At 41.1% G+C, this 23565-nt stretch overlaps 2 protein-coding genes across 2 annotated transcripts; one reads left to right on the plus strand and one right to left on the minus strand.

Annotated features, from left to right (window-relative positions):
- Positions 1–552: 552 nt before the first annotated feature.
- On the minus strand, positions 553–13257 carry capn3b (calpain 3b). The gene is made up of 23 exons (XM_080513755.1): positions 12732–13257; positions 9931–10000; positions 9482–9600; positions 8276–8409; positions 7655–7823; positions 7028–7111; positions 6839–6930; positions 6602–6679; positions 5750–5910; positions 5094–5263; positions 4992–5003; positions 4666–4874; positions 4480–4516; positions 4333–4353; positions 4049–4135; positions 3231–3308; positions 3095–3152; positions 2913–2977; positions 2563–2631; positions 2088–2166; positions 1497–1613; positions 1276–1334; positions 553–687 (listed from the first exon to the last, which is right to left on the minus strand). The coding sequence occupies exons 1-23, from the start codon at positions 13041–13043 to the stop codon at positions 661–663; spliced, it is 2307 nt and encodes a 768-aa protein (XP_080369881.1). The 5' UTR covers positions 13044–13257; the 3' UTR covers positions 553–660.
- Positions 13258–14421: 1164 nt separating this feature from the next.
- On the plus strand, positions 14422–23441 carry nrbp1 (nuclear receptor binding protein 1). The gene is made up of 18 exons (XM_080514357.1): positions 14422–14977; positions 15197–15456; positions 16422–16544; positions 17966–18067; positions 18166–18255; positions 18340–18380; positions 18515–18609; positions 18760–18843; positions 18929–18987; positions 19366–19464; positions 19556–19688; positions 20118–20208; positions 20399–20449; positions 20602–20737; positions 21031–21084; positions 21168–21231; positions 21771–21826; positions 21920–23441. The coding sequence occupies exons 2-18, from the start codon at positions 15226–15228 to the stop codon at positions 22013–22015; spliced, it is 1605 nt and encodes a 534-aa protein (XP_080370483.1). The 5' UTR covers positions 14422–14977; positions 15197–15225; the 3' UTR covers positions 22016–23441.
- Positions 23442–23565: the final 124 nt, after the last annotated feature.

A 23565-nucleotide genomic window follows, 5' to 3' on the forward strand; every position in this document is an offset into this window, starting at 1 on the left:
TGAAGTGTAGTATTGTATTTTCTGTTAAATGGCTGTTTAGAGCAATTAAAAAAAAAAAAAAAAGTCCCCTCCATATTATTTTAAAAACATGTATTTCAACAAAAAGTGACACAACACAGATGTTTGCCTGACTCGTTCTTACATGAATAACTTATTATTCAGATGTTTTGTTTTATTTTTTTCTCTTTTTGTCACTGTAAAAAAAAAAAAAAAAAAAGTAATAGGGATTAGTAATCTCCTTTAGGGAGGAGTTGAAGCTGATCCCAGCTTACTATGAACAGGTCGCCAGTCCATCACAGGGCAAGAACACAGATGACAACTATATACACTCGCATTCACAACCAGTAAGAATTTAAGGTCACCAACTAACATCACGTGCATAAGTTACCAGTCTGTTGCACACACTCCACGCCAGCCTTTCTTAATTTCCCCTGACCCCTGGAGGGAGGCACACCATACGCTTTAAAAACTGCTCACGTAGCCCAAGTAATAACACAAATCCAAATCTAACTCTGCATGAAACTGGAGAAAAGACACCGCTGATGGTGATAACATGATCTTTGTCTCTGTACAACAGCTGTGCAAAAATACAGTGTTTAAGTGACTTCATGCCATCACGTTCGGACCAAGTTGGTGAGTCTCACTGGCCAGACGGTGACTTCAAGAATACATGGTCAGCTGCAGCCACTGAGAAAAGAACAAAAGGATTTAATGTTAGATTTGAACCACAAACCAATAATTACACAAGATTCATTGTCACTGTAGGGAAGTTTAGTTGAAGAGGAACTAGTTGACCTGCAATCTGCTAATTCACCACTGGAGGGAACTAAATCTTTCACATTACACCTTTAATGCAGTTTACATTGTTGCAGCTTTGCTTCTTATTTTTAGCAGTTGGTTCTGAGTGTGCTTGTATGTGAATGGTATTCCATGACTATCGTGCTTTTTCAATGCTTCACAGTCCTCATAAGACTTCACATTAGTGTGCACCAACTGAGCCACAGTCGGTGAGACTTTATGAAAATGTTTTGAAAAGTGACACTGTAACGGGAGCAATGACGAATGACTGGCAAAATTCTAGCATGTGATGGGAAACTGCATTATCCCACTTCCGCACTTCCATATGCAATGACCTTCCCTATAAATAATTTTGCCAACTCACTGTAAAATGAGTCTGTGGTTTTTTTGGGGGGGCCGGAAAAGTGTTCTCTTGTTTGTTGTATTGAATGACTGAACGATTGGGAAAGAAAAAAATAAATAAAAATCAGTTTTTACCTCCAGGACATTTAACTTGATTATTCCATCTCCGTCTTTATCAAAGGCATTGAAAGCTCCTGAAAGAGAGGCGTCAGATTAATCCTCAGTCATGTCGTGTCGCTATGCAGACTTTTTCTATTTTTGAAATAACAAAGATTATGTTCAATGATTCACAAAGTGCACAGGAAACCTATATTTATTATCTTCTTTCTTGATGTGTTGAGGTGGTATGTACTCACTGAACATGCCCTCCAGCCTCACAAAACAGCAGATGTAACTGTCAAAGTCAATGTTGAGGTGCTCGTCTGCATAGCGCATGGCTATGATGTCGTATAACTGTTTGTTGAGGTGAAACCCTGCAAGAATGAAGAGGGCATGAATTTCATATTGCAGTTTTTGTATTTTTCCCACATCAAGCAACAGGATTTGAGTGGCTATTTCTGACATCAGTTAACCCTTCATAGAGCAGTTGAAAAATAGTGTTTAAAACAAATGCCGTTTTATGGCATTAATCATCTGTTCAAACGCTTCAACCAGAATTGCTCTTGTTAGTCTATTTCTAGCTTGAATCATTTGCAATGAGAAGCACTTCTCATGGGATTTCTACTATATAATAATGCAAGGTATTCACTGAATTAATTGTGTGTATGTTTGAAAATGTACATAATGCAGTTTCCATTTGGATTTACCAAAGCCCATCGACAAAACACTTCATAATTTATTAATATCAGTTTGAAATAACGAGTAAATGTGATATGGTCACATTACCAAAAACGAGTCGCTAGTCGGCCAAGCCATGCGTCTTAAAATATTTCAGCCATGCTGCCCACCTGCTTCATTAACGGCATTCCTCATCTCAAAGCTGCTGATGGTGCAGGATTTATCTACATCATAACGTTTGAAGATGATCTGCAAACAAAGAAACAATAAATGAAAACGTTTTGTACTAGATGCACAATGAAATACTTCAAAGGATTTAAGACCTTTAAATGTATTAGTTTGGTGACTTTCTTTTAAAGTCAGTGGCATTAAACAAAATTATTAATCGTTTATATGTTAAAACACCGACCGGAATTATACATTTCACAATTTATCATCAAAAGTACAAGGTTCTCACTGGATTTTGCTAAAAGCCTAATATTGGTTATGTATATTGATAAATCTTCTAAATGAGAAGTAGCTATATATTTAGAACACTTATTTAATCGTGTATCCTGTGAGCCAGTCGCGTTGGTTTGGAAGGATCGTGAGATTTGACAAATTTAAAACACAATCATTGGTTCACTGTGGATGAAACTTTCCTACCTGCCACTCTTTGATCTTTTTCCACAAGTGTTTAAACTCCTGCAGGTTCAACTTCCCTGTCCCATCAGTCTGAGAAAGGAGACACTCAAGGAACCAAAAAAAAGAAGCATGTGTACAGCTTATTTTTTTTCCATTCTAATTTCTGTGAACAAGCAGCATGTTTTACATGAAGTCCGCTCAGTGCGCCAGCCCTCTATCTTTGCTGTTAGAAATGCAGTTATGAGCCAGTATCATTATATTTCTCCTACTCAGGGTGATGTCATTTCAACTCGGAGTTGCAATGTTTTGTAACTCCGACTTGAAATGACCCGGCCCCGCCCACATTCACGCTCTTCTGGCTTTAAGGATACGTCCATTAAGGCGATCATACTCCGACACGTCTCCAGACTGAAACCATCTGACTTTATTTCACTGTCTGTGAAAAAAAAAAAAAGACTTAAGATCATCTTAGAGGACATAATTACAAAACAGCAATAATAATAATGATACTGATAATCATAATATAATAACACAATCTTTTCAGTTCACTCACGTTTGGTGAGTACGTTCTTCATGATTGTCTTGAGTTCGTTGGCACAAACCTGCATGTCCTGAAGAGAAATGTTTGAAATAATTGTCTCCACATTCATATTCATGAAACACCAGTCCCTGTCTCTCTGCGACCTCACCTCGCCCGCGATCTGCTGGTAAATAATCCTGAACATCTTTTCTTCATCAGTCTCTTCGTCAGGCTCCAACAGTTTTCTCTAAAAGACAAATAAGACCTTGTGTTTTTTCAATAAGAGACAAAGACACAAATAATCAAACAGTCTAAAATGAAGGAAAAAAATAATTAACCATCACCACCTGTATAAAGAGGTTTCTTTAATACCATCATGGAGTGGGCCATCTTCTAAAGTTATACGATGGTTTAAGCTCATTTATATCTTTCAACCATTGGCTGCTTAAATGAACTTATTCTCCTTATTGTCTGTATTTATTAACATCATTACAGCAGACTGATTTTTTACATTACACAAGTGTTAAAAATGTTGTGAAAGTGACAATTGAGCACAAAGTAAACCATTGAAAAAGCAGCAATCTAAAGAAGTGGCAAGTCAAGTCAGAATTTGTACCGAAGTAAAGCTACTATTGCAGAAGAGCTCTGCTGGTAACATGAATTTGTTTTAACGTGGAACCCACTCAGAAAAATTCATTATACAACTGAAAATTCAATAACCACTTGGTGTGAGATTGCACATGTCCTCCCACACTTTTAGAACATGTGTCAGGGCATCGGAGGAGAGCTGAACATTGAAAAACAGGCCGTCGCTGAGGCCTCATGGGAAAACAGGTGCAGCTGAGACACTTGAGATCACTGGGCTTTAGACTCGATTGTTTTATTCCCAGTGATGATATTGGACTCCTCGGGATTGGAAATGTCACAAGTTATGACGGGCCTCAAAGTCCACGGGTCAACACGCACGCATGCACACGTCTGTATTACCTTTGGTTTCTTCTTCTTTTCCCCCTGAATCCCATCGTGCTCGATTTCTTTGTTGGCTCGAGCTCTGTCTGACACAAATACGATAGGCTGGCATGTGGGTCATCGCAGTGGTTGGTAACGGGAGAGACGGATAATAGAGGACAAACGGAACAGAGGAGAAACCGTTAATCCAATGTTTTTCTGCTACCTGTAATACTGATAATCTCAATATTTATTAATGGTTCAAAATGCCTGCTGACAGCTGATCAATGATGAAGAGGAGTGTCAGGCTACGCAACAATTACCTTTTCTTTCTTTTTCTTGTCCTGTTGATTGTCCAATAAGATGAGTGCAGGGGAAAGAGGGATTAGTGAAAAGCACCATGGAAGAAATGTGGAACTGAATGATTAGTTATATTAAATGCCTCTTATTCTATTATCTTGTTCCCAAACCTGTATTCCGTGGGATCCAATGGTGTTTTCCGTTTCCCTGTGAAGATAAGCAGAAACCCATCAACAGAACTATCATTTCCAATTGCAATATCAAACTTTCTCAAAACTATTTTGTTGTCAACACTCCTCCAGAATAACATCAGCAAGCACCACCAAGCATACAAACACAGCATCACTCATCCTTACTCAGAAGTGTTCTGCTTCTCGGAGAAGACCCTCAGGATGAACTCGCCCTCCTTATGGGCCTCAAAAGTTGTGGGGATGATGACGTATTCTCCCGGAGGCAGACGGAAGCGCTCCGTTACCTCCCGCAGGTTGATGTAGGTTTTGCATTTGGCCTTGGAGGCTGTGTAGAGGAAGAAATCTCTCTGCAGGTGTTGATCCTGACCGCGCATCTACGGATGGGAGTCCAGACAAGGTGACATGTTTAAAAGTCTATTTATTACAAAAAACTGCTTACCGGAGGTGGAAGTCAAAATAGAGGAGGCTCTGCCTCTTCAAAATGTGCGTACCTCCTTTGGCACCTGCAGAGACAGAATCATTTAAATGTCAAGTGAGCTCATGATGTGCACTTGCTATCAGGACAGCGGGGGCATTTCATGTGTGATCCCGACCTCGTAGATGGAAAACCCAATGGTGAGAAATTTGGCCCCTTGATGACGCTGCATCCGTCGACCTTTTTGCATCAGAGCGACGACAACAGTGCAGGCCACTCGGCCATCCTCCGGGTCGTCATCCTCTTCACACAGCTGCAGCCGATACTGAGGGTTCGTCCAAAATGTGTCTGCAAAATACAGAGTTCCAATAAAGAATGGGGATGGGGGGCACTAGACTTCAAGGTGCAATATGAAGAATTGAAGTGATGTCACTTATGTATATGTAATAAGTTGGGGTAGTCTGTATTGTGTCTGTAAACTTTCACACTAAGTTTCATTGAGTTTTTTTAAAAAGTCCTTTTAACTTTGTCAGTTTATAAAAGAGGATTGCAGCATGCTGGAGTCCCTGCTGACTGTGGGAGAATTCAGGATAATTTACTCCAAAGAATAATTGCCTCAAATACTGGGCTGTAGGAGGAAACTATAGCATTCAAATATTGATCATGCAAACCCCACACAGGAAGGCTCCCAAGCATGGCCTATGCTCAAACGAGCTACATTCCCAATACGAGGCAAGATCTCAAACCACTGCACAATTAGGCAAATAGTTTGTGTTCTGATAAATAATATGTTTGCGTGTCAGCTCCTTTTAGAATGCTCTCATGGTGTCCTACCAGGGCAGTTTCTGCATCCACCAGCCGAGCTGCCTCTAACCCAACGCCCCTCGTGGACCGACACCGTCCAGCTATGTCTTTCATCACCCTGCAGTGTGTCGGGGGTCAGGTTGCACATCTCCAGCTTTGTGAAATGTTTCTTGAAATCGTCAAATGACATCCTGAAGAGGAAAATATAAGAATTCAATTATTTTTGAAGGGAAAAAAAGGGGAAATTTTGGCATGATTGAGGTGTGTCCCACTACCAACTATAGGTAATGAAATGAACAAATAACTTACTTTTGAACAAACTGAATAAGTAGGAACTTATTAAAACAACCTTTTTCCAACTGTTGGGTTGATTTGGCAGCAGCATTGCAATTTGCCATGTGATTGACATTTGATCTGTTATCCAAGTTGATCCAGAGAGTTTCTTTAGGGAGGGTGGGGACTAAAACTTTTTTTAATTGATATCAAAGCTTGAGGCCTTATAAGGCTGCCATTATAAAATTACATTTAAAACTCGGATACCTTCAGGTAATGTTGATGAGAAATTGGCTTACCATTCTTGATAGTACAAAGTGGGTTAAACTACAAGCAATTGAACTGTCAGCTGATTAGCAGGATTACTATTGCAACAACACATCATCAGTAGGGTATAAAAAAAGCGTTTTGGACAACATGCAAAGCTTCTCCTGTTGTTTTTGTTTCTGGTCGTTATGAGACGCTCTCTCTCTCTCTCTCTCTCTCTCTCTCTCTCTCTCTCTCGATGGTTAAAAAAAAAAAGTAAATTTTTTTGTATTTTTTTGTACTAAATTCATTCAGTTATTGGATGAGTCTTGAATGATTGCTTAGGTGAAAAGTTTGACTCACCAGAACTCACTCGTCTCTACAGTTTGTTTTTTCAGGTTCTGTTGGTCTGCGATCGAAATGCTCGACCACTCCTTCGAACTACAGAAATATCAAGCAAAATATGAAAGAACAGCAATTTAAAAAAAGCAACAACCCCTCCACATGCCATATGCATAATTCATTGAGTGATCAGCTGTATATTGTATATGACATAGTGTGTTTTACTGATAGGGATTTTCTGCATATCTCACATCTTACTTTGCACTCCAGGGTCCTTTCCAGAGCACCCAACCCCAGGGATTACGCAAACGAATCAGACGAATTTTACTGTTCTTCGAAACCTCATCGCACTAGGAAACAACAGCAGCAAAATAATAAATCAGAATTGCTTTTACATTTGTAGTCTCACGAGCGAAATCTGTGCCGAAGCGGAATATTTGACCGCACCTCTTCCAGGCCGATGATGGAGTAAGCGTGACCCCTGACCAGACCCAGCTCGGTCCGAGACTCCAGCTCATGTGCTGAAAAGATCTGACAGATGAAAAAGACGCCAGAGCAAATTAAAAACATTTTCGTTTACAAGATGTTCTAGATGTGAAAATCAATCACAGAGTAGAATCTGTGTAATTCTTTTTTATTTATCATGGCCCTATTTGACTTGAATCATCTAATTTAGTTTTATTCCATATTTATTTTATATTTTGGTCATTTTGTAAGTAAATATCTATCTTTTTTTTTTATCATTTTATAATTTTCACTTTCTTTGCTGTAACAATATTACTGATTCATATTTTAAACTTTATACAAACACTTTTTTTTTCTTTTTTTTTTTACTTTATATGGTGCTACATTTGCATGAAACATCCTTTTGTGGGATGAACAGCACAGCTGAGAAGGTGGGTTGTAAAAAGCTTGTAAAATATATTTGAAAAATGTGATCATTATCATTAGTGTCATTAAATTCATCTTCCACCACTTCATTGTACCTGAACCGTGCTCTTGATATGATGGATTTTTTAGTTTCAGCAGGTTATGTGGCTGTAAGGCTCTGATATGAAAAGCACCACCACTCACGTCTATGGAGCAGCCCATCAGTGAGCCTCTCTCCAGAGCCTTCCTCATGATGGTGTAGAGCTCTTTGGGCGCCTCGGCAAGCTCAAAGAACTCGGTAACTCCCCCGGTGAAATCCTCCATCGCTTCCAGTGTGTTTCCCCCTTTCAGAGCCTCATAGGACCCATGCAACCTGGGAGAGAGAAGTCATGAGTCCGTCCCTCCTCCGAGGTTTAGATTTTTCATTTGAGTTGTGGGGCTGTTCAGTGTAAGCGTGCTAACAAAAATAAATATATACATCTGGTTCGGGAATGAGTCCTAAATCATATTTGACTCATTCGTTCGTGTGAAAGCAAAAATCGTGCAACAGTGCACCTTAAATTATCATATAAACACCTCCATAATCGGAAGGGAACAGCCAGAAGACCAACATTCTTATATTTCCTTCCCTTTACTTGAGATTAATGAAAACATTTAAAAATATATATATATATATATTTATAATTTTCAGAATCCTATACCTTCACTCAGGGATAATTCCGTGGTGAAGCCAGAGGAGGGGTGTTTCTAATTCTAATAAAAAACGGTGTGGCATTATGTTTGACAATACGTCTTCACACGTCTTCAGTGATTGGCTAAACTTACTTTGCATAGGCTTTTTCCAGAAGAGCGCTCCAGAACTCATTTGCTCTGAATGATTTGGTAAAAACCAGCTGGTTGTTGCATGTTGGAATGCGGTCATCCACAATAACATCAATCCATTCACCATATCGCCAGAACTGAATGAGAAAGACAGGACAAATAAAGAACAGGAACATATCTAAAAACATGCAAGGGAAATAGATTTCAGTATTCAGATACCTGATTGCTTCCTCATCTCATTTTCAATAAACTCCACTAACAAATCGCAATTGAGTTGTAAACTGTTGAAAACTATTGAACTGTTGTTTTAGCTTTTTTGAAAGCAACTAAAGCAACGTGTCAAGTTCAGCCGTTTTGCTTTGTATTGTTTTGTTTTAATTGGTAGTTTTTATTGCGAACAAAGAGTAAACATACATGGGGTGGTTCACTGAATCAATTATAAAGGGTGAAATGATATCTCTGGTACGCAAGCCAAAACATCGATATGGGCCATCAGGGGCTGTTAAGTTCAACAGTATTTAAAATATTTAAATTCAATTTCACATTTTCTCATTGCTTCTTTTTATTCCTACTCTTTTAGGTAAATAAATGTTCAGCATTTATTACAGCTTTAGTTGAGAGTTACATAAAAGTTAGAAAATTAGAATACAGTGCAAAAAGTAAGGAGGATTTCTGTTTGGTAGATTACTAATTTGTTGAAACAATGCTTATTAGAAAGTCTGGCTTTTTCACATTGACCTTGTGTCAGATTGATAAGAAACATGCATGTGGAGGATGAGCAGCACAGCTGAGTATATGAGTTTGGTGGTCAGTTTGACACTCAGCAACCAATGGCAAACCCATTTCACCACCATCTGAGTCCAAGATGAGAAGACCATTACTCCTACAGAGCGGGAAGTAAACCAGAGACTACCTCCAGGACTTGGGCGTGGAGAAGCAATGGAACCGAATGACAGCAGTCCTGACCTCAGCCCATTGAACTCCAGTGGGATCGGCTTGGACGTGCTGTTCGTGCCTCAGTGACCAACATTACAACACTGGCTGACTTGCAACAAATGCTTCTTGAGGAACATGATCTCACAGCAGTGTGTGAGCCGAGTTTGTCCTAGTTTTGTTTTCATTAATTCTATTGCTGCTACAGTGAATGTACATTTTAAATGCACTGGTGAATTAAATCATTGCGCAATAGAAGAAATGCCCGTGTAAAACCTGGAAGTGAAAGATTCCTGCGTAGTTTTCTGTGAAGCTCTGGTCCGGGGGAATCACCCTGTACAGCAGCTTCTCGTTCAGGGTCAGACAGGCGATGGCAGCCAGCAGCCAGCAGTCACCTGTCAGCAGCAGATTCGTGAAGTATTAAAGTACTACCAAGTGTACAGCTTCATAAAGTCTCAGATTTAACAATATTTCTGCATGAATCTGTCACTGACTCATCTTTACACTATCATGCTTTGTATTGAGACAATGTTATTATTTTACGTTATCATCTGTTTCTCTATGTAAAAAAGAAAATACTGCAAATGCACCTGTTTCCTCTACATTTTATTTGAATCCACACAATTTTGCCTCCCATTAAGTAAAGCACCAGTGAAAATCAAATGAGCTCTTAATGTGCTGCAAAAGGTATTTCAATGTCAATGCAGCTACATTTAAAATATTACCCAATTCTCCTTGGCATATGTCAGTCCGGTTGGCTCCGTCTATGATGAATTGGGGGTTTTCACAAATTTCCTAGAAGAAACAACATTTCTGAGCATGTTGCAAGATACTTTTGATCCCAGCATTAAGTAACTTAGGAATTAACTGATTCAAATGCATCCCAGAACAAGGAAACAATATTTGGTTTTCATAGTTGAAATATTCCAAATATATTACTTGAGTTCAACTCGTCTCTCTAAAAATCATCACTTGGCATGATTTGTGGCACAAAACCTCGACCCTGAAACTGAAAGCCAGTTTGAGAATCATCTTTGGTGAGGGGTCGGGTCACATGGATCGTAAAATCACCATCAGCATTTCATGCATCTTTATGAGAAAGCAGCTGTTGAGAGTTCACCTGGTCAAGCCCTTATTTGCCCTCTAGTCAAGTGATAGTACTTCTCGGAGTGTGGAAAAGACCTCAGACTGTAACCATGAAGTCACATCTGAATCAGAACGAATGAATGCGCACAGAACGATCACCAGACACATTTTGAGATTTGTTACGGATATGCATATTGCTTCTTGAAATAACAGCTGCATGAGGGAAGAACATTTAATCTGCTTTTGAAAGCGACTCTCGGTTGTTTTTATATGTATAATAAGGTCAAAAGGCGAATAAAAGGATTGCATTTGACTTTTCTTGATTAGTATGAGTGTGGGGTATAATAAGTCTAATAAGTCTATAACAGGGCAAACACAAAGAGACAGTCACCCTCACTCAATTTTGAGTCACCTTGGAATGCATGTTTTTTGGAAAACATTCAATCTACACAATAGAATCTCAAACCTGGGGATGTGTTCCTCCATGCTAACCTGGTTTGAGAGATATCCCTGTTAATTCAAGGATTTAACTTTGCAGTTTGCTGCTTCTTTCACTGGCAAAGTCTGCCTGAGCTTTTTGTGAAACGTGAACATTATTGAACAGTCTCCGCTTATTAAAAGATTAATAATCAAACCAATTAATGTTTCAGAGCAACAACACAAAATAAAGTACAGCTGCAGGGACTCTAAGTAAATGTGACTTTGTCTTCAGAAGTTCTCATGCTGCCAATGTAAGAACCACCTTTCTTAGCAACACAGTGGAGGATTTGGTTAAGAGTAGTAGAGAAAAGGGGAGTCCCAGCTGCTGTTCCTCCCATTACATGACGGTCCGTAACTAAATATGTAAAAACACAGATTCATGTTCCTAATTTAGAGCCCACTCTGAGGCTGACCCCTGCAACGGATTCATGTATCACTAATCTCAGTTGAATGCCTTACACTACATTTATCATGTGCAGCAATAAAAGCTTATGATTTCTATTACACAATGTTACCGCAAATAAACATGAACAAGATCATTGAAATCAATGTAGCTGTAATGGCCATGCCCATGAGTGTTCCAGAATTAAATACTCTGTAACTACTAGTTGTGAGTTACTACTTGGGTTTTAAGGCTTTTTTCATCTACCGGTAGTTTACAACTCACCACTCGAATTCAACTTAATGTATGACGAGGGGAAAGTAAATAGAATTCCTTTCCTTTGAATATTTATTTTTGTACTTAAATCAATAATATACAAACTTGTCCTACTCTACACCTCAGCTACCTTAACTAAGCCAGACAGATAAGGAAACATGGCATATTGTCATTGTACTAAAATTATATATTATCAGAACAACAGATTGCTCTTGTATCTGCTCTATAGTGACACGTTTTGCTTCCCGATATTTGTCTGGTATCTGCAATCACTGGTTGTCGTTTGTTTATGTTTTCTTTATATGTGCATCATTTTTGTGTTTTTGATGGGAGCAGTCATGAATGTGTGTCTTCATATCTTCTACATAAGTTGTTGTTTTACGGGCGACCGTGGCTCAGGTGGTAGAGTGGTCGTCTTTCGGAGTGAGAGGTCGGAGGTTCGATCCCAGTCTACACTGGTCTATGTGTCGAAGTGTCCTTGGGCAAGACACTGAACCCTAAATTGCTCCCAGTGGTCGACTACCGCCTTGCATGGCAGCTCTGTCCCATTGGTGTGTGAATGTGAGCGTGAATGGGTGAATGACTGATATGTGAAGCGCTTTGGGACTGCACTCAGTGTGGTTAGAAGGCGCTATATAAATCTAGACCATTTACCATTTAGAAGGATCCTGGTGTCTAATTTGTGTTTTCAGTGTCTATATTCACCACGATACTCTCAGGTTGTTGTTTACCACACCATGACAACACATTTTTCCTAATTTTGTATTTAATAATATTAACAATAAGGCAATAATACTTGTCAGATCTTGATGACTGGGCCTTAAGACCCTTTTAAAACTTTATCGCCTTATATCTGTGTCAATGTGTTGTCAGGTTTTACAAGTCGAGGATATGTGTCTCTTCTTCATACCAAACATAGCTAAGTGCCATCTGCAAAATGTCCTCTTAAGTGCTGCAATTAAAGCTACAAATCATACCCATGTGCTGTCAGAGGCAAAGCACTGGAAAGCTCTCAGAAACTTTGGAAAGTGTGTGTCACATACTGTTCATATGAAACTGTGTGGCTGCTGCTGAGTTGCCACAATGTTTCAGGCCTTTCAGTGTGAGTCCTGCTGTGTTAGTGTCAGCTGTCTGTGATTGTAGAAGGTGATAACCCCGAGCTATGCACCACCTAACCACCAAAACCCACATGATGCAGAGGAAGGGATGAGATGCAGCGGGATTATATAAACATGGTGGAGCCTCCTTTGTATTAAGTGCTGTCTGACCAAAAAGGGACGATGACAAGGGTCTGCCACTCACCGAAGGACGCTTCCACTCAAATTGAATTGAAGGCTTCCTACTGTAGAAGAGTGAGGAGTCGTCTGCCGGAAACAGAGGGTCCTCAAACACAACCTTCTTCTTCACATATTTATCCCGCAGCTCCAGGAAAGTCTTGAGGCGCCTGGCATCTTTAACAGCCTCGTTTCTGCTCAGAATTGCAGAGTAGATGGAGTTTGTCCCAGCAGGTGGATAGTCAGTTTTGGCATCTGGCCAAGAAGATGCTTCAGTTTCATAAAGTACTTTCTCCTTTATGTCTTCCACGAGAGGCACTTGAGGTTTCTTGTCCCCCATCTTGTCAGTGAACAGTGAAGAGTGAGAAAAGAAAAAAGAAAAAGGAAAAGAAATTGTTGAGTCCTGCTTTCTTTGCGAAAACAGTATGTGAAGTTGCAAAACAGTGCAGAGAAACTTCCTGTGCCCTCCCTGCCTCTGATGATCACTTTTAGTTCCCCTATTTACTGAAAAACACTGTCACAGCTCAGGAACAGCGACTCCAACCAAGCTGTCACACCACCACTCAGTGTTGTGTCCCTGGAGCTCTCAGTACCTAAATATAGGTCTATTTAAGGGGGGGAGGAGACTTCTCAAAGAGAGACCCTCACTGTGTCTAAGCATTTTTCCAGTCACAGTGTTACTGGAAACCTAGACAGTATACAATATTATAATATGCTTAAATGTCATTATTTTTCCCATAGTGAGAATGAACCCAGTTCAATTCCAGGCTCAAGGCCTTTTTGTGTGGAGGTTACATGTTCTCTCTGTAGATGTATTTTTCCCCCCAAGTACTCAAACTTCTTGGTCAATGTTTTATTAATTAATCCTTTATTTAATCAGATAAAAATCACGATGATATTCAAATCTTCTTTCCAAGAGGAACCTGATAGACAGCAGACAATTCAGCAGAAATATCAAAAGTCTGAATCCATGTTTGCTGCTTTATCTGTAAAGATTTTCCAATTACTTCCTGGTTGTGCTTGGTATTCCTTCCCACAGTTCAAAATTTTTTAATTTAAGGCTAATAGGTGACTCTAAATTTCCCATAAAGGTGATTGTCTGACTCTGTGTTTGGCCTGCGATGCACTGATGACCTGTCTCCTCAAATATCTAAAGGGTTAACTCTGGATTCCTTCTCTAAATGCTTGTGACGTTAACTGATGGGTTCCGTGGTGGGTTTTTATGGACTTACAACCTGTCCAGAGTGAAGCCTGCTCTTAGAGAATATTTCATAAAATATATCCACAGTCAAGCACATTTTGGAAAGTTGATCATGCTTGCATCATGTGCAGCTGACAAAATTAAACAAGTTTGTGGTGCCATGATGACGTCCACACAGAGAAACATTTCGGCAAAAATAAAATCTGTGCGCCAAAGAATGAAGACATTACTGAATGCAAAAGGGGGATCCAAATCAGAACTGGCAAGGTGGATTGACTATCCCAGAAGTTAACAAATTGTGGGGAAACTAGACGATTGGAAGTCGATAAACATTCCAGTGGAGTGGAAATACTCAAACACTCTGGAACATTAAAAATTTGTATTTTCGTTGAATCCCACCTCCACGCAGAGTCGCGTTAACATTTGATTATACAGAAGGGGGATCGAGGAGCTCGTATCTGGCAACCCGCGCTCGGTCCTGACGTACTGCGGCTCGTAGTGCAGTGTGCATCTGGAAGTTATCGCCATCATATCTGGCTAAATATTAAACCTTAACTTTAAGTCATCCGGTCGCCGTGAACGGAGCTGTACAGTGACAGACACCGTTAACGCGTCGCTGTCTCTTCTTGTGGAGTTTATGTGAACTGCTGCGATGTTATTAACCAGTCAGCGCGTGCAGGACTGCGGCTGTTAGCGGTAGCTTGTTCATTAGCGGGGCTTGGGAGTCTTGAGGAGCAGCCGAGGGGCGGTGGGCTGCTACAACCGTCTCCAGCGAGCAGCGAGGCGACCGGCGAGCCAAAACATCGAGACGCGGCTATCTTTTGAATCAAGCCACGGCTGTAAGCGCCGCCGCGCTCGTCGCCGGTCGTGTTTTTGCTGGATGTCTCCTCTCGTCTGACTCCCGTGTATCGCAGTGCGACCAAGGAGCTAGCAGCAGCAGCGGCTCGGGGCTAGCTGCACCTCCACCGAGAAACACACCGGGCGAGGCCTCAAGAGCCAGCTGGGATCCGCCTGCCACACCGGGGAGTCTGTTAAACTGGAGCTGGCATCGTCACGTCTCCCGTCTTTAACACGTAGGTTCATCCACGTCTGCTATTTTACATGAAAACTATGAGTCCTGACTTGTTGTGGCCTTTCCTGCTGAAGCTAACGTCTTGTGCAGCGGGAGCTCGCGCACTGCTGTTTAGAAGTGTGATCTAAAGTGATGCGGCCATCGCCCGTAGCTGATACGTCGTTTCTCTGAAGTGTGGTGTTTACATTGTGGGGGCTGGTTCTCTGTGTGTGCCGTGCAGCGGGCCGCTGGGCCTGACAGCTCGAGAAGATGTCTGAGGGAGAGAGCAAGCAGGCCACGGACTCCGTGCAGGAGGCGAAGCCCGAGTCCGCAGCCGGCGCTGCGCCCGCGGGTCAAGTTTCCTCCGTGTCTCCGCCCGTGTCCATGGTGACCCAGCCTCCTGCCACCGCCGCCACCGAGGATGAGGAAGAGGAGAGTGAGGATGAGTCGGAGATCTTGGAGGAGAGCCCGTGTGGACGCTGGCAAAAACGCAGAGAAGAGGTGAGAGAGATGACTGTGCAGTAAGGTTCATCTCCACTCTCCACACCATGCACACGAGTCCCTTCCAAGAAAGCTCCAAAGATGTCCAGGCTTTCAGGCTAATTTTAATGCTCAGGAGCAACAATCAGCCCCAATAAGCTTATAAACAACCCACCAATCTTTCATACCACCACATGGTCGCAGAGGACTGGAATCAACAAGGCTTATGCATGTTTCTGGACTGTGTTATCAGACTCGAGTAAACAAAGGACACCCACATATGCACTGGGAGAACCTGTAAACTCTGCACTGCCAGGATTCCATCTGGCAACCCTCTGTTAACAACTACACCTACTGTGCCACCCTAAAACAACCACAACGTTGTATTGGTGAAAAGACATCATAAAAATAGCTCATTTTCACTAAACCTGGAAAAAGTTGTTATTTTAAAACAAAAATGTTCTCATTATTTTCCATTTTTTTCCAATGTGCTCTTGTGCTAAAATCCAGTGGAATGTAGTGTAGAATTTTGCAAATCTGCTGGAGGAGCTGGAATCGCACACTCCACAGTGCTTCTCTTCAGTCTCATGTTGGCCTCAGGGCTCACAGTAATGAAGGCTTTCTGTATGCATGTGTCTACACTGACAGTGCACATGGCTCTGACGCTCATGTTGTTTCATGAGCAATAAGCTCAATAACTTTCACAGCTGCGTCACTGATTTCGGGGCTCATGTCTCTGTTTTTAATGATATTCATGAATAAAGCTATGAGTTTTCAATTAAGAAACTTAGAAATCGCAGATATTTTCATCAAAAATGGAATTCAACTTTTATCTGTGCTGACTTCTGTCTCATGTACATGTGATCGGTCTGTTCCTCTGTGATGTGATTTGGGGAATCTCAATGCTGCTTTGTGGATCTGCTTGTGAGGAAAAGTTTCAATATTGTCTGATGTTTGTATGTTTCTTTCTTTCCTTCTGCTTAAAGGTAAATCAGCGCAACGTCCCCGGGATTGATAACGCCTACTTGGCCATGGACACAGAGGAAGGAGTCGAGGTGGTGTGGAATGAAGTCATGTTCTCAGAAAGAAAAAATTTCAAACTACAAGAGGTGAGTGCAGAGCTGCAGCAGCAACTTCAGTACTGTAACCACAACATGTGTTTATCACGATCATTATGGCAAACGAAAAATAAATCCCAACAGCACATGTTTTGTGTGTTTGTGTATGTGTTTGGCCTCAATGTGCTGCTTTTCATTTCTCCCCGGCTCTAAGCGTCTTAGTCAAGTGGTTGGACCTGTTGATGCCAGTATGAGAGCAAAGTACATACTTGAGTAGCTCGAGAAAGAAATTGCAGTTATGTGTATCCTGACCAAAACAACAGAACAAGTCCTATTTTAGGTTTTGACTTGCATAAATCTCTTGGCCTTTTAAGATGTTTTGAATTAGTTTCACTGTTGCATTTTCCCAATTTCTGATATAGTATCAGAGTATCTGTTGATTACATTTCCAAATGCAGTTAGTTGATTGCAATTCTGTGTGATGTAGCTTCAGGTTCGTTCCAAACAGCACTTGAATTTTGTGATTCTATTTTAATCCAAAACCAATTAAAGCCAAAGCCGGTTATAGCACAAATACACAAGCTCATCTCACTCAGCTTCATTCCACAAAACTTAAAAGGTGGATTTTTTTTTCTCTGTTTAAAACCTCAAAGAGCTCCACATTTCAGTGTTTTAGCGGTCTGCATGAGCGACATGCATCTCAGCCTCCGAATTGTTGCTTTTAGTGCAGTTGGACATTTATACAGTCGAGCAAAAACATTTGTGTCTGAGGTGGAAGTAGGTCTTCCAACAGGTAGGGAACATTTCCTGTAAATAAACTGATGAAAAACATTTTTACGTATTTACCTTAATTCCCGGACTATATAGCACACCTGAATATAAGCTGCACCCACCAAACAAAATTTTTTTAAAAAGGAAGGTCAGAGTTTCGTGATGCACCTAAACGCATCACTTGTGTTTCAGGCATGAAGCTCATTAAGCCATAAAAATCCATAAATTAGCCACGTCATTGTTTAAACTGCAGGGTTCAAAGCTTGTGAAAAAACAGTAGTAGCAACAATACTAGTCCAATTACATGAGAGAGCTGTTTATTTTTTTTTTAAATAAATATGGAAAAAGTGGCCTCATTTTACTAATATTCATCTCTGTGTCATGGCGTGTTCTACGTAACAACATACAGGCCCCAGAAATAATAGGAACATGCTGGATGTGTTCAATGGACGTCTGACTGAACCAATAAAACACTGGGTGCACACTTAACTTCGTGAGCGTACCAGCAGGGAGACGAGCCCTGCACTACGGGTGCCAGATGTCGTTGTGAACAAAGCGTCTAACTTTGAACTTGGGTCTTGTTTTTCAGCTTGTTTTCAAAAATCACGAAAGTTGTAGGTTTAATTTGACATCATGACTTATGGTGCAGATGTGTAGAACTGTGATGAAATTGTTCTCTCTTTTTTTTTTTTACTCCATAGGAAAAAGTTAAAGCCGTCTTTGACAATTTGATCCAGCTGGAGCATTTGAACATCGTGAAATTCCACAAATACTGGGCGGATGTCAAAGAGAACAGAGCGAGGGTATGAAAACATCCAAAACACCTTTTAAACAGATCCACCAAAAAGCCTTTTGTGCATATTTGATGTTACTGATCCTCTGGTTTTGCTTGTGTTCGCAGGTGATTTTCATCACTGAATACATGTCCTCAGGAAGCCTCAAACAGTTTTTGAAAAAGACAAAGAAAAACCACAAGACCATGAATGAAAAGGTTTGCACAGCTCAGCTTTTACCCACACAAATTAGTCACTCTTGTAAACAGCACCTACATGTCATAACTGAACCTGTTCCGCAGGCCTGGAAACGCTGGTGCACACAGATCCTTTCTGCTCTCAGGTCAGTTTCTGTCGGCTCTCAGTGTTGCCGAATCAAATGTGGTGCGAATTGTTGCCGTGAGTCCGAACCTGAATGTTCGAGAACGGTTCAAACGGAGGTTCTGATCCTTCGACCTGTTTATGGCTCGTCTCCAGCTACCTGCACTCCTGTGAACCTCCCATCATTCATGGAAACCTAACATGTGACACCATCTTCATCCAGCACAACGGCCTCATCAAGATTGGCTCAGGTGGGCCTCAAACGTTTAAAACTGGAAGATTTGAGGGGGGGGGGGGGGGGGGGGGGGGGCTGGGGTTCTTTTGAAATGTGTATCACGCAGATTCTCCCAGATTCTTCCCACACTGGCTTCATTATTGGGTATTCTCCCCGCTGTTTTCAGTTGCTCCAGACACGATCAATAACCATGTGAAAACCTGTCGGGAGGAGCAGAAGAGCCTTCACTTTTTTGCTCCAGAATACGGAGGTGAATTCCTGCCGGCGCATCGTTTCCCCGAGACGCCCTGACCGTCGGGTTTGTGTGATATTGATCAGCTCTTGTCTGCTTTCAGCTGTTGCCAATGTTACCACAGCCGTGGATATCTATTCCTTTGGAATGTGCGCCTTAGAGGTGAGCGGGTGACATGTTTCTTCTCTCATGTGACGATCACATCGTGATCCTGACCGGTCGGTTTTTCTAAGTTAGTGTCTATTAGAGGAGAGTGAGAGGAGATTGTTTTCTGGAGCTCCAGTTATTTTCTGGGCTCGTTTTGTAACACACTGACTGTTTGTATGTCACTTCAGTCTGAACAAAGGCGTCACTTATCCCCAGCTTTGGACAGCGCTGCTGTTTTATTCAGTGTTTTCAGCTGTCACTGAAAAGAAAGTCTTCTTATCTGCTGCGAGAAAAGGAAGCGGAAATATACAATTTCTTCGTGTAAATAATTAGCAGCAGGATTGTAGAGATATACTTGTTTTTATAAGGTCACCTGTTTGTGTCTTTAAATAGATGGCTGTGTTGGAAATCCAGAGTAATGGAGATTCATCTTACGTGTCTCAAGAAGCCATAAACAGTGCCATTCAGTCCTTAGAGGACCCACTGCAACGGGTGAGCAAAGCACAGACACCTAAATGAATCCTGGGCGGCTGTTCAGCAGTCGCATAAACGCACGTTGTTCTCTCCCTCGTCACTTTTGCAGGAATTTATCCAGAAGTGTCTGGAGATGGATCCCAGTAAACGACCCACAGCCAGAGAGCTGTTGTTTCATCAGGCCTTGTTCGAGGTGCCCTTACTGAAGCTGCTGGCTGCCCACTGCATCGTCAGCCACCAGCGTGAGTCAGAATCTGGATCTTCACGTGAACGATGCACCGAATGCCGGAAATCTACCAATTTAAAAGGAGACGTCCGTGTATTTTAGACTTGTTGCACATTAACTGAAACAATTCCAACCTTTTTGGTTTATTCTTGGTTATTTTAGCCTGGTCTTAAAAAAAAAAAAAGCACTATATTAAGTATAACCTTTGAAAACATTGAATGTTTCTTGGCTTTTTAATGATCACAGTCAACATTAAAAAAAAAAAATAGTAATGTTTTGTATATGGAAACCAGTGTGAAATCTAACTTTCCAAACATTTTACATTCTCTCATCTTTATGTTCTATACTGCTGAATATTAGATGGACAAGCTGGATACTACATGTTGTATGTAATATTTTTCGTGGTTGAGTGCACCTTTCTAAACAATCTTCTGTTTGTCTGCAGACATGATCCCAGAAAATGCTTTAGAGGAAATGACAAAGAACATGGACCCCAACTTGGTGATCGTAGAGGCGAAGGAGGGAGTTCAGATGAAGTGAGTGTGATTGTTACTGTAACAAACCTCTGACATGTTCGTCTTTAAGCTTATGACTGACCTCAACTCTTCATGATGGAGCGATTGGTGTTTCTACTCATGCTAAATGGCTTAAATTAACTCATCGGCAACTTTGTGAAGTGAACCGATTGGTGGATAAAAGATGTTTTTTTTTATCTTTCTTTGTCAGACTGTCTCAGTTTCCCGCCCTCGAGCTGGACAAATTCCTAGAAGATGTGAGGTATGTACCAGGGTTTCATGCAGGTTTCAGAAAAAATAAAACAACAACTGGTTGATGGAACTAAAAGTGAAGCGTTTCAGCCTTTTCCTAAAACGAAACATTCTTCGTATGCTTTCCAAGAAAACCAAAACTTTCAACTTTTGATCCTTCAGGAACGGGATCTACCCTCTGACTGCATTTGGGATACCCTGCCCACAGCAGCCTCAACAGGAGACTGTGAAGTCACCGATAGTACCTCCCTCAGTGAAAACCCCGACTCCTGAACCTGCAGAGCTGGAGACCAGGAAGGTCAGAGCTGAAGAACCACAGTCTGATTCTATTTAAATAAACTGTGCTTTGTTTCAAAATGTCATATTATCACCAACAGCACCTATTTCTTTAAAGTCAGGTTTTTCTCTTTCCATCTTGTATTTCAAAAAAACAATCATGCCAATACTCGAACTGATTCCAAATATTAAAATATATTCAGCTTTCTCTGTGCTTCCCAAGATTGCAAGTGGAATTTTATTTCCAGCCTCAATATTTCCTGAGGCACTTTATTAGTTATCTGTAAATCACAACATGCTTTCTTTTGATCCCAGGTCCTTCAGATGCAGTGCAATATCGAGCCTGTCGATGAAGGCACAAAGCATCACGTAAGTCTGTTCTGCCTTTTTTTTGATGAAATCACGTCTTTTATTTGTTTGAATTGAAATGAATGTATTTTGTTTTCTTTCAGTTGACCTTGCTGCTAAAACTTGAGGATAAACTCAACAGGCATTTGAGCTGTGATTTGTTACCAAGTGAGTATATATTCACATTACATCAACATTGCACCCTGCTATTACTTGGCTTTCTATAACTGTATTTGGGATTAGATGAGCTGTAGGTAATCAAATTGAACAATTAAATCCAATTAAAACCTCATCACGTAAACGTGTTTCCGATGAGATTGAGCATACCTGATTGAAATTAGTGGTGTAACCCTGATTATGATCTGATCACACCCTGATTTGCTTCCTGCTGTCGGGGCTTTGTATGGTGTCTGCTATGTAAAATCACTTTATGACTCTTCAGACACTGCTTTATGAAAAAAAAAACGTGGCTATGTATCAGGCCTTTGTTTAGGCCTCAACATCATTTCCACAATTCTTGTTGCTTTTTTACGTTGATGGGAGTTGTATTAAAAAAAACCCCAACAATGTTCATTTGAAGTTGAATTCAAATTTGAGCCACCAGCCCAAAACCCTTTCACTGCACTGCGTTTTGGACAGACTTGTTTCATATCGGATGAACCGGCATCCCAACACCTCGTCACCATTTTTGCTCTGTCTTTGTTCAGATGAGAATGTGCAGGAGTTGGCAGTGGAGCTCGTTCAGCTGGGATTCATCAGCGAGGTGAGTGGACTTCATCGTCCAGACCGCACCGACCTCTCATGCTGCTTCTCGTCTTGCTCTATTTCTTTAACCCGGTCTCATTTTCCATTTCAGGGCGACCAGCCACGACTGGCGTCGGTCCTTGAAGAGGCCTTCTCAAAGTTTTACAGCCGAAACGGCTCCCTCAATCCCGTAACGGTCTCCTCGTAGCGGAGGAGCCTCCAGGCCTTCTCTCAGCCCTCCTCGCCCTCTGCGACAGGACGGGCGTTTGCTCCTATCACCGAGTTGCAGGAAACGATTGCGAGGACAGAGGAGGAAGCCTTGGTCTGATTACAGATCCTGCAGCAGCCTGTCTTTGTAAACTACTGGTGGGAAAAGCTGCCACTAAGTGGCTGGCGCTTTCTATTTCCTTTTTTTTTTTTTCTCCATTCCCACCTAATACAGCCATCTGCTTCTCTTTTCAAAGAGGAAATCCTAGTTACAACTTGATGGAAATCACCAATGTTGTCACTCTTTATGCTTATTTCTTTCATCTGTCGAGAGATGAGCAAATTAAAATGGATGACAGCAGTATTTTCCTTGAGTCAGTGTTAAAATTGTATTTTAAAAACATTTTTACTTCAAACTGTTGAATAGTTGTCTGTCTGAGGGGAACCTCTTTGTCCTGGCATACTGAAGTGTGTGCATCATGGTGTTGTAAGGTAAAGTCTGGTTGTCTGGTCCTTAAAAGTTTCTCTTGAGCAGCGAGTGAAGCCATCCACTTACCTTTGTGTCGGACTCTAAAGATTCAGACGTGCATCGAGCTGATAACTTAGGAGACGCCATGTCAATTTTACTTCACAATTATCTAAATGTACAGGAAATATGCAGCTGAGACACAATCTGATGAGCAACAGATGAACTATGGGAAGAAAAATAAATCTATTTGTGTATGTTTTCCTTGGTGTGTAATGTACTTCACTTCCAGCACTAAAGCCAATCGGTGGTTGCTTGAATGTATGTTTTGACCTGCTCGTTTTGCTCTTATTTTTTTCATCCTATGTGGTGTTGTCTGACTACGAATCAAACAAACAGCTGCCGTAGTTGCAAATTGGGTTTACAATAACAAAAAGTCGCCTCAGTGGCATTTTCAACTCAATTTTCTGTTGAGCCAAAATGCAGATATATGAAGTTGTTTCATGTCTCATTGATTAGACATTTAAAGCTAAATTAAATCAGATTCGGTCATCAACATTTCCATCATGGTTGATTTATTTCTGTTCAAAACCCCTTGTCTACTATATATTCATTCTTTGGCTCTGACCGTTTATTTTACCTGTTAACTGTTTGGGGATCTCTGCTAGTTTGCACATCTGTACACTTCTGTACCCTGTTGGAAATGTCTTTTTGGCCTCTGGCTTGCGCACATCAATGGGATTTGATTTAGGAAAGGCGTCATTGGAAAGTTTAGCCAGTGATGGAGTCTAGTCTCGTCTATGCTGTGACCACCTTCTGACACGGTCTGTAGATACTGTAAGACTGACTGACATGCTTGTAACCATCTTGTACACTGTATGCTGGACACTTCTTGGTTTCTGCAATGCATTTATCCTCTTTTTTTTTCACTTCCTGAAATAATAAAAGACAAAAACTACACTATCAACCTTTTGTGTGTCCGCTGTGCTCTCTTGTTCGTGGTGGTGGGGGGGGGGTTTGTGATGAGGCCAATGAGAAATATCAACACTCGTTCAAAATTCATTATAGTCCCAAGTTACCTCCTG

Source organism: Blennius ocellaris (assembly GCF_963422515.1).
Source record: "Blennius ocellaris genome assembly, chromosome: 18".
NCBI lineage: Eukaryota > Metazoa > Chordata > Actinopteri > Blenniiformes > Blenniidae > Blennius > Blennius ocellaris.

Excerpts from the sequence above, each read along its gene's own strand:
- capn3b (XM_080513755.1), bottom strand. The coding sequence starts at position 13,043 with ATGGGGGACAAGAAACCTCAAGTGCCTCTCGTGGAAGACATAAAGGAG. Across the intron at positions 4,517-4,665 it reads GAGAAGCAGAACACTTCTGA|GGAAACGGAAAACACCATTG; the intron begins GTAAGGATGAGT and ends TTATCTTCACAG. Across the intron at positions 3,309-4,048 it reads AAAAGAAGAAGAAACCAAAG|AGAAAACTGTTGGAGCCTGA; the intron begins GTAATACAGACG and ends TTTGTCTTTTAG.
- nrbp1 (XM_080514357.1), top strand. The coding sequence starts at position 15,226 with ATGTCTGAGGGAGAGAGCAAGCAGGCCACGGACTCCGTGCAGGAGGCG. Across the intron at positions 15,457-16,421 it reads GGCAAAAACGCAGAGAAGAG|GTAAATCAGCGCAACGTCCC; the intron begins GTGAGAGAGATG and ends TTCTGCTTAAAG. Across the intron at positions 18,256-18,339 it reads ACAAGACCATGAATGAAAAG|GCCTGGAAACGCTGGTGCAC; the intron begins GTTTGCACAGCT and ends CCTGTTCCGCAG.